A 10,286-nucleotide genomic window follows, 5' to 3' on the forward strand; every position below is an offset into this window, starting at 1 on the left:
ATAACTAATGTCCTGAAAATGTTTGGTAACTGCTTTCATTATACTGGGATTACAAGTTGCATTGACCGGTAGTTGCTCCGCTACGGTAGGTGGCGCTACAAATGTATTAGTACCAAAGCGCATTAAAAGCAGAGCAGCGGGTACAGGCAGTTTCCGATAGAAGACAAGTGTGGTAAGTTTGAGAATGTCACTCGTTCATTCAAAAACCTACGTTGTTGAATTTAGTGTATATATATTCTTGTTTGATTATGATTTCCATATTATGTAGAGTGATTTCGCTCCCTTTATCAATCAGACAATATAACGGACCGGTTCGTGCTCACAAACTGCGTTGATCGGTTATGTTAGCTAACTATGCTAGCGTTAGCTAACCTGCTCTTGTTCACGGTACATTGAATTTAACGTCCTCTCGTCGTCGCAGGTACGTCAACCTTTAGAACTCACACAACATGGATATCCGACCGAATCACACCATCTACATCAACAACGTGAATGATAAGATAAAGAAAGAAGGTAACTAGCTATGACCTGAACATTTATTATTTGTTGTTTAATTAACTTTGCCTAGTCTACTTCTAGCTGTCTAACGTCAGGTAGTTCCTGCTGTAAGCTACATTTAGGTCACTAAAACGAATTGGTTGCATGAAATTAACGAATTAACAACCAATCTTTTCTCTTTACCTTAGAACTGAAGAGGTCACTGTACGCCCTCTTCTCCCAGTTCGGCCAGATAATCGAAATAGTCGCCATGAAAACCATGAAAATGAGAGGACAGGCCTTCGTGGTGTTTAAAGAACTGTCCGCGGCTACGAACGCACTGAGACAGCTGCAGGGATTCCCCTTCTACAACAAACCCATGGTCGGTCGTCTCCGGCTTTCATTCACGCCTTTGAATAATTAGACACTTTGGAAAGTTGCAGACATGAAGAGGAATACATTGGCTATGGTCTCGTCCATTATGGTCTTGGTTAACTTAACGAAGTACAAGACGCATCTTGTTTGAGCTTCACCCATTTCCCCACCTGCCTTCAAAGCAAATCAGAATATAAAAGCATTAGTTTGTAATGATACATTTTGAATGGCCATAAAATAAATTCAGTTTAAATGTTTCTTAGATGTGGCACTTCATCTGGTCTCGTTGCATTTCATATGGCACTTTCAGGTCCGTGTCTACATGTAATTGTACTCGTTACTCAGAAACGGCAAGTTGAAAACTGGTCAGCACCTTTAGTCTGTGTGGCTGATCAAAGTTTTTCAACAAAAGGCTCATGGATGCGCGCACAGTTCAGTTTGGGTGATGACGCTCCTCCTTTTGCTGCTCAGACTGAAGGATCTCTGTGATTTTACTGGCCCAGCATGAGATGGTGCTATAAATATGGTGGTTTTTCCGTTTTGTTTGCAGCGAATCCAGTATGCGAAAACGGACTCTGATATCATCTCTAAAGTGAGGGGCACATACAGCGACAAAGACAAGAAAAAGGAGAAGAAGAAAAAGGCTCAGGAGCAAGCAGCTAACGCTGCCAAGAAACCAGCGGTGTGTTTAGCGTGTGTGTGGTGCTGGTGGGTGGGGGGGGGGGGTGTTCATGTAATTAATTTCGAAATTCAAATTTGAAAGTCCTCATTAGCATGCTCCTTCATGAATGTTGTTTATCCTCTGCACATATCATTGTTGTGCTACCATATGAAACCTCGGTTTGGTTGCATCAGATCCAAACTGCACCTGTATTACTTGCTGCGATTGGTTGATGTGTGTGTGTGTGTCTTTGGTCTTGCAGGGCACCATCAGCACGCAGCCAGCTCCTCCAGCCACAGTTCAGGTACTGAACAGCGCTGAATTCCACTGATTGCCCTGTCTTTCATTAATGATGGAGACCCTGCATTCTGCCGCATAGAAACTCGATCAATGTCGTCTCTCTGTTTTAAGGTTCCTGATAACCCACCCAACTACATCCTGTTCCTGACCAACCTGCCCGAGGAGACCAACGAGATGATGCTGTCCATGCTGTTCAACCAGTGAGTCCTCTCTGCCTTAGCAGCACGACGTTGGGCATGAAAACACAATCTTGCACCTGTGGCCTGACCCACTTTGGTTTCTCCATGAAGTGCTCAGTTTGGGTTCCTGTCATCTGTACCCGTTTGTGGAACACTGTTTCATCATTTCAAAGAAGAAAAAATGATGGCTTATATTTTTAAATGCATATTCTTTCACACTTCCATTGCAGAGACGCTATCTGTCCTACTGTTATGGCCATCATTGCAAATCATTGTGATTGATATCATTTCCTGCACCCCTCACGTCTGCTTCCTGCCTCTGTCCAGGTTCCCGGGTTTCAAGGAAGTGCGGCTGGTGCCCGGCAAGCACGACATCGCCTTCGTGGAGTTTGAGAGCGAGGGCCAAGCTGGGGTGGCCAAGGACGCCCTGCAGGGCTTCCGCATCACGGCCACCTGCGCCATGAAGATCACCTACGCCAAGAAGTGACCACACACACACACACACACACACACACACATGAAACTCCCCTGTGACGGGAGCATTGTTGGACTGAGAACACAGCCCTGCTCAAAGGGTTTTCCATTGTCTCCCCCCACCACCTTTTAACTTTGGGTTGGTCCTTTTAAGTTTTTTATTGCACAAGGTGTCATTCAGATGTTGCCATATTGGTGAACAGAGAGTGGAGGGGGGCAAAGACTGGATGAAAATGAAATGAAATTTGGTTTGTTTTGTATACTGAAATAGCCTATTAAAGGACTTTTCTAAGATTCTGACACCTGGCATCCTATCTTGATGAAGAATGGAAATATTTGTGTAAAATATTTGTGAAGACCACTTGTAAAATGAGCTACTGGAGAATGCATTTCTGGACTGTGTTTCTAGAGAGCTGTTGCCAGATAACGGGTGTTATGTCTATAGGTGGTTTTACTGCAACTTCATCTGGAATGTCGAGATTATTGTTTTGATGTCACGTTTTTGCCATCGGAACAGTTATACTGGGGAAGTGGAGTTCAAGGCCGAGCTGTAACTATCTCTGCAACACAACCTGCGAACCATCATGAATTTTGGAACTCCGTGACAGGTCAATCAATAGGCCGTGTTCAGTATTCTGTGCTGGTGTAATACTCTATCGACTTGATGCTCTGTAAAAGGACAGTTGCATGATTCAGACACACAATTCAGCATTTTAAATAATTTATGTCTCCATTGCCAGATTCAGTTTAAATGCAATTAAAGATGTGCATGATCTGATGTTAGTATTTCAACATAAAATCAACAAGAAGAAAATATCTGCTTGTGTTATTCAGGTAGGCTATTGGCTGTGTGCGTCTTTAGACCTGTAGACACTACGTAGTGCGAACGTTGACGTTCATTGTTGCAGCTCAGCGTGCAGCTTACTGGGGAGAGACGTTGGGCTATAAAATAATATTGTAAAAAATGGGTTTATCCTTCATTTGTACTTGCGTCTGTAAACGCTGGAGAAAGCGTCTGTATCCAGTACACAGGTTTATGGCTTGGAGATCAATCTTTTCACACCTGCGCATTCTACAAACCTGTCTTCGTTTAAAATGATTGATCATACCCGTCTTCAGATCAAGGTACAGATCAAGGTTGCTGTCCTAAGTTGCAGATTCTAACCTCCTTAAAACGTCTGTGTTCATTATTCCTCATTAGCCTTGGACTAAGCAGTCTGTCTAGAACATGGACTCATTGTTTTGTAAAGGTGGGGTGCAAATGGCCAACGATTATACAGTGAATATATTGCAGTTGATGGTCTGAATGGGGAGGGATAGGGGTTAGAAGGCTGTGATCTTTATGAAAGGGCTTCCTCGTGTCTGGTTTTGGTTTTAGGAGCGCCCAGATGCTCTACAGTGCGTTTGTGATGAGTCCTTGTCCTGACGAAACGGCTCGAGAGCCAGCTGTTGTCCTTTTAAAAAGAAATAACTGATGTCGCGAGGTCGTGCATGTGCACACGTGTCTGCAAGAGTGAAGAGAAGAGAATAAGTATGTGCGCTTATGTGCGTGCGCAAGTCTGATTATGAGAGCAGGAGAAAGATCTGAATGTCGTCATATATCCCGTTTTCTGTTAGGCTCTTGGTCAGTCATTCCGTGACAATGATCAGGCGATACTTAACACGCTCTCTTAATCCTCCATTTTAATTCAATCCACATGCAACTTTTAGAACCCACGTGACTTACATGTCAAGGATGGAATCAATTAATTTTCTTGCAAGAGGGAGGGAAAATTCAGTAATATATACAGAACAAATCGTCTTCTTTGTGCAATCACCATAAGAGATTTCATATTCGATTCATCAACTACTTTGGCCTAAATGAAGCTGCATGAATAATGTGGGTTTTTTTCCTCGGGGCTAGACGTCTCTTTTCAGTATACTAGTGTGATAGGCTTATTGTAAATCTTCAGTAGTTATATGAATTACATTTTTTATTTCCCCCGAGGTCGAAGACAGGTTTATGAGTAATGATAGGCTACATATATCGTCTGGACCTCAGTTTTAGTGTCATGTATTTTGTAATTTTAGGAGATTACTGAACAAAAATGGAAACAATGCAATTATATCAGACGGGATTAATTTTGTGATTTACTTTAAATCATTTAATTTTATTTTAATTCAACTTTAAATTAAAATCAATCACGTGTGACAACAGTGAAAATAAAGTGTCTCGGTTTGGGAAAAGCAGGGGTAGAAAAGAAAAAGTCAATACCGGCGTGTGGTAATCTAACACCACACACCAACACCACACGCGCGCGCTCACGGAGCTGTGCAGTTGATTTGAAGAGCGGAGCGATGATCAGCTGTGGAACGAGAGAGGAGCACGCGAGACTGATGAAGACGAGAAGAGATGGAGGGATGGAAGGAGGTCACAGAGTAAGAGAATGGGCGTCTGGGCGCGCCCTTCGAAAAAGGTCGTTTTGTTTTTTAAACATTTCTTCGCCCTAAGTTGCATTTTAAGCTAACAGTAAATTCTCTTTTGTAATCCCTGTTTACGTCCCCGTGTAATGTAGCCTATATCTTCTGACACCTAGATGTTGGCTTAATGTCTGAACATGCGAAAAATTTGCATAACTGTGTAGTCTTTAAGTTTAGTATATCATTCACGCCTCATCACATCACACATATACCCAACGAGTCGGGTATCTTTAAACGACGGCATAGAGATCTTTCATATACGTTATGTTAATGATTATCACAATAGGTTATAACTTGAATGTCATGAAGTCTTCAGTACTAGAACCCTTGTTGGGTGTACAGTGAGCAAAAGTATTCTTAATAAAGTTCTGCTTAAAAAAACTAAACTTGTAAAGTTAATGCCGTATGCAAGATCTCTTCATAAGAATCATACCCAGATAATTTGCCCTCGGAACATTCTATATCACCGCTGTGCGCTCGCGAGGGTTCGGTGGAGATAAAAGGTGAGAGATGCGCGCGCCCCGACGCATTCAAAGCGATGGCGGTGCGTTTGTGTGCGCGCCTGTGTGTTGAGGGGTGTGTGTGTGTCTTACCCTGTTCGGGAAGGCAGGGATTCAACACCGTGATGTGTTGTGTACGGTTTGCATAGAAGGTTGCTTCAATGTACTTCTGCGGATTGAACAACTTCTAATAACTGCTAAGATCTAATAAAATAAGACGAAACTGAATCACATCGAAACGTCGGTAAGAAATGAATATGTGTCCATTGCTTAAGACGCTCAATGGGTGTTTTTTTCTGACATTTACTTTATTTCTCTGTCAGTTTTGTGTATGCCTGTCTGGATAACCATGTTTTGGGGAACAGTGAATAAACAGTGGATTAGAGATATTTTTTTATTTGCTAACATGATCATTGGAGATAATGAAAGCTTAATGTTATTTTTGTGCACTACAGTTTATTTTTAAACAGGTACATTTGCAATTATTGTGCGCTAATCGCACCAGCCGAAGATGTATTTCATTCAAAACCTCAGTTAAAATATCATAATGTTGCGGGCGAATCAACGCGACCAAAGCTTGAAATGTATATGCATTATTAACGATTTCTTGACTAATAAGCCTTCTGACAGAATGCTGTTGTACTGGGGAGTGATGCAATTTCTTAACCTTTCGAATTAGTGCATGTTCAAACTATCAAAACAAGGATAAATTATGTGACCGATCTAACCTCATCACGTCTGAATGACAAATTTACATGCAATAAACAAAAAAGTATAACTAATCGGTCCACAAAAATTATACAATTGTAATAATGCTGGGATAAGAACAATATTGTTTTCTCTTCAATATTGTTGACACAAGACAAAGAATGTTCTATTCATTCTACGGTTTTTAAAGAGAAAGTTTAAAGAGTCAGAAACAGCTGTTGTAGTTGAAATCTCTTCAATGACATGTCAAATGTACAAAATGAAGACCTAGTGTGGAATCACTATAACCTAACTGAACGAAACGTCGTTACCCAGAAGCTGCACCTGTAGAGAGGACTTCGGTACAGTATTAAAAACTCCGTTGGTACGTGGATCCTCGGGTTGTTCATTACTCTACTTTGCATTACCTGTCAGTAAACGAGCCACCTACAATAGCTATACAAAGTGCGCTATAAACGGATAATACAATAGTTAATACTATTGTAATAACTGCTGACGGAATTTCGATTTAAAGTTACATTAAAATTGAGTTCAACAGAAAACATTGAAGAATAATGTAAAAATAATATAAAATGAAACTGAGAGACTTTCTGTCATTTAAAGAAATCTACAATTTAGAAGTAAAATAATTTTAAATATTTTTTTAAATATTAAATAATCAATTCATTAAAGTTTAATCAATTCAGAATTATATAAATTGACAATCAAAGCCAGTACGTGTTCAGATCTAAAATGCACTTATTTTGACTGCACTGTTAATCTTCCATGCTCATGTGCCACAAGAAGTGTTTCTTTATTTGTACATTTAGTAAGTTGCTTATGGACATGAAAACATAGAGTGTTTAAAATATAAATTTGTGCTGCACCTCTCTCAAGGTAAATCACTTGCTGATTGCCCCTTCATGAACTTATGGTATATGAAATAATTTATTTCTTTTGCAGGTATCAAGGAAAGTGTAGATGACGGAGAGACTGGAAACAGTAGCTGATGTATCTGGAACCCAAGAGAACCAAGAGGAACAAGTATGGGGGAGATGAACGGCAGTACCTGGGGAGGAACGCTGGCTGAAGGTCTCTCAGCGAGGCCCCCCGACATCTTGCTGGCCAACTCCGACGTCCCTTTGGATTATGACGTTTCTCCGGATGACATCCCGGACACGACCCGGGACAGGGCCTTCTTCGTAGCTACGATCGTCATCGGCGTGGTGCTGGTCTGCATCATGCTCGTGTGCGGAATCGGGAACTGCCTCTTCATCGCCACGCTGGCACGCCACAAAAAGCTTCGCAGCATCACCAACCTGCTCATCGCTAACTTAGCGGTGTCGGACTTCCTGGTGGCTGTGGTGTGCTGCCCATTCTTGGTGGACTACTACGTGGTGAAGCAGCTGTCCTGGGACCATGGGATTGTCCTGTGTGTCTCCATCAACTACCTAAGGACAGTGTCTCTCTATGTGTCCACCAATGCCCTGCTTGCCATTGCTGTGGACAGGTGAGACCAGTTGTGTTTGTAGGCAAGCCAACCTGTATTTTGCCTATGAAGAAGGCCTTTCACAAGTTGTCCCTTATGTGTGTTATGTGTGTTTATTAATTTGTTTACATACATACGCATACAGGTACATCAGGTTGTTATTTATAGTTGCACTTCTATCTTAAAGGAAATTTTTTCTGTCATGAAATGAAACACAACATATTTGTGCCATCGTTTGGCTGAAGTGCGCGATAAACGTAGTGAGATCATCACCATGTAGAGGCAGATTCTTCAAACATCTCCTTAAGCAAATGTTCCTTATCGTAAAAGGTCCCTCATGTTCAGTGGTTATAAATTTAATGCTCAGTGCAATCTTGACATATCTTGGTGATGTAAATGCTTACCCAATCGCTTTTCCAGAACTCCATGACACATTATGAAGTGTTGCAAGTCAAAAATTTATAGATTTTGTTTAAAGGGGCTTAAAGCTGACAGATCTGTCCCTCAAGGGATTTTTTCATAATAACATCCAAAGGCACAAGGTATGGGGTTTTCCCTGTACAAGGCACACAGATATAATAAATCCCTTCTGACATTCTGGTGATTGATACATATTCAATTGAAATCTATTTGACAAGATGAGCATTTTTAACAGTAAAGTCCATATTATTTAATTTAATTCATGAATAGAGAACGCCTAAAAATGGCTTGTGTACACAATGCATGTGTCCTCAGATAAGACAAAAGTTGTATTTGATAGCACTCATGGTTCTTAATTCCCCCACCCTTTCTCAGTGTCTCTCTTGTAGTGTGAATGGTTATAATGTTGGTTTTCTGAGCAGCAATTCCAAGAAAAACAACTGTAAGTTTCCCTTCCACTCTGATAACAAAAGCCAGACAGTAAAACTGGCCAAATCCATTAGACCACTGACATATCATCTGCTTTATGGTGTCTGTGCCTCTTCCAACTGTTACAGTCTTTTGGTCTCATTCACCTAGTCTCCGTGTGTGTGTGTTTGCTAGGTACATGGCCATCGTGCACCCTCTGAAACCTCGAATGAAGCACAACACTGCCTATTGGCTCATATTTGGCGTCTGGATCGTCCCCGTGTTGATCTCCGTTCCCTCGGCCTACTTCGCCACAGAGCACGAGTACCCTGCCGGCGCCGCCGTGTCCTCCCACCGCAACAAGATCTTCTGCGCGCAGATCTGGTCGGCAGAGCAGCGGCTGCTCTATCGCTCCTACTTCCTGTTTGTTCTGCTCGGGGAGTTCCTGGGACCTGTGGCGGTCATGGCGACGTGCTACGCGTGCATCTCGCGCGAGCTGTGGTTCAAGGGCGTGCCGGGCTTCCCGAGCGCACAGGCGGCGAGACGGCTGCGGCGTCGGCGGCGGACGGTGCTGGCGCTGGTGGCGGCGTTGGCGGCGTACGTGCTGTGCTGGGCGCCGTACTACGGGTTCGCCCTGCTGCGCGACTTCTACCCGGCGCTCATCACGCGCCAGCGGCACTCACTGGTCGCCTTCTACGTAGTGGAGTGTGTGGCCATGAGCAACGGGGTCATAAACACCCTCTGCTTCGTGGGGGCGAAGAGCGGCGTGGCCAAGTGCCTCCGGTGGGCGGGGCTCGGTAGGGGGCGCCGTGTCCCCAGGGCGGCGGCGGAGGTGCCTGTCTGTGCCGCTACAGCCGGGATGGTGGCGGGGGAGGGAGATGTCAGGAGTTCCTCACTCAGAGCGACGGAAGAACTGGAGTGTACTCGGATACGATGAAGTGGAAGACGGGAGAATGAGGAAGAATGAAACCCAGGCAGCGTTCCCGGAGTTCGCATTTACATTAAGACCAGGGAAGTCTTTTACTCTACCAAAGGGACAATTTTGGAAAGGTTATCCAATCAGATTTGTGGCATGCCGGGTTAAACCCATGAAAAACTCAATTACATCCTCATCTAGGATCTGATGTAATCCAGAAGCCATAATCTGATGGAATGACTTGAGAAGCAGGATGGGGGGGAGTAAGAAGAAAGGAATCTTTACAGAGTCTGGCATTCACTTAAGAGGAAACATTATAGTGGATACATTTCCTCAAAACAATTGTATTAGCCCTAACCATGTGAATTAGCCCTAACCACGTGTATTAGCTCTAACCACGTGAAGCAGGTCTGTTGAGGAAGTCAGATCAGTTTCACTGAATGCACAAATTTAAATGACATACCTCATTGACTAAAGTAAACACATCTGTCATTTTATTTTGTTATCTGGCTCTTTTTTGTTCTCATCCTCTTTTCTATGCTGTTGTATCTCGGCCCTCTGTAAGCGCAGGCAGACATCTCTGATGAACTCTGCGCGACTAGCATCACTGCTAATGTTACGGTGATATTCAGAGTTGAGGCCTAAACCGTCTGCTTCTGCGTTACGACATCGCGTGGCACAGCAGTAACCAACGACGGTTTATATAATTCTGAATTGATTAAACTTTAACGTGCGACCTCCAGGAGATCTCCAGGACCGAGCTGGGAGCAACTTGGATGTGCTCTGGATGTGTCTCTTGAAACCTGCGAGTTTTACAACGTCCTTACTTACATAAACCCACTATAATATAATGCTTCCATTTTCTGTAATTTCGTATGTTTCAATGATGATCTGTTGTGTTGTGTGACAGTGTTTCTTTCTATTCTTAACAGGTATTATA

At 43.0% G+C, this 10,286-nt stretch overlaps 2 protein-coding genes across 3 annotated transcripts; both read left to right on the forward strand.

Annotated features, from left to right (window-relative positions):
• The first annotated feature begins 107 nt into the window (after nt 1-107).
• snrpb2 (small nuclear ribonucleoprotein polypeptide B2) lies at nt 108-2,760 on the forward strand. The gene is made up of 7 exons (XM_076991839.1): nt 108-172; nt 422-513; nt 687-859; nt 1,403-1,534; nt 1,776-1,817; nt 1,925-2,013; nt 2,320-2,760. The coding sequence occupies exons 2-7, from the start codon at nt 450-452 to the stop codon at nt 2,477-2,479; spliced, it is 660 nt and encodes a 219-aa protein (XP_076847954.1). The 5' UTR covers nt 108-172; nt 422-449; the 3' UTR covers nt 2,480-2,760.
• A 2,022-nt stretch (nt 2,761-4,782) lies between these two features.
• Nucleotides 4,783-10,281, forward strand: prokr1a (prokineticin receptor 1a). Of its 2 annotated transcripts, none has more exons than XM_076991823.1 (3): nt 4,783-4,922; nt 7,077-7,623; nt 8,626-10,281. In XM_076991823.1, exons 2-3 carry the CDS (start codon nt 7,160-7,162, stop codon nt 9,365-9,367), a joined length of 1,206 nt encoding a protein of 401 aa, XP_076847938.1. In that variant the 5' UTR covers nt 4,783-4,922; nt 7,077-7,159; the 3' UTR covers nt 9,368-10,281. The 2 variants fall into 2 exon arrangements, with proteins under 2 accessions (XP_076847938.1, XP_076847937.1); XM_076991822.1 differs by lacking the exon at nt 4,783-4,922 and adding an exon at nt 5,535-5,670.
• The last annotated feature ends 5 nt before the right edge of the window (nt 10,282-10,286 follow it).

The sequence above is a fragment of the Brachyhypopomus gauderio genome, unplaced genomic scaffold (genome assembly GCF_052324685.1).
Source record: "Brachyhypopomus gauderio isolate BG-103 unplaced genomic scaffold, BGAUD_0.2 sc86, whole genome shotgun sequence".
In the NCBI taxonomy this organism is placed as follows: domain Eukaryota; kingdom Metazoa; phylum Chordata; class Actinopteri; order Gymnotiformes; family Hypopomidae; genus Brachyhypopomus; species Brachyhypopomus gauderio.

Coding starts and splice junctions, on each gene's coding strand:
- prokr1a (XM_076991823.1), top strand. CDS start 7,160: ATGGGGGAGATGAACGGCAGTACCTGGGGAGGAACGCTGGCTGAAGGT. Junction 7,624..8,625: donor CTTGCCATTGCTGTGGACAG/GTGAGACCAGTT, acceptor TGTGTTTGCTAG/GTACATGGCCATCGTGCACC.
- snrpb2 (XM_076991839.1), top strand. CDS start 450: ATGGATATCCGACCGAATCACACCATCTACATCAACAACGTGAATGAT. Junction 514..686: donor TGATAAGATAAAGAAAGAAG/GTAACTAGCTAT, acceptor TCTTTACCTTAG/AACTGAAGAGGTCACTGTAC. Junction 2,014..2,319: donor CTGTCCATGCTGTTCAACCA/GTGAGTCCTCTC, acceptor GCCTCTGTCCAG/GTTCCCGGGTTTCAAGGAAG.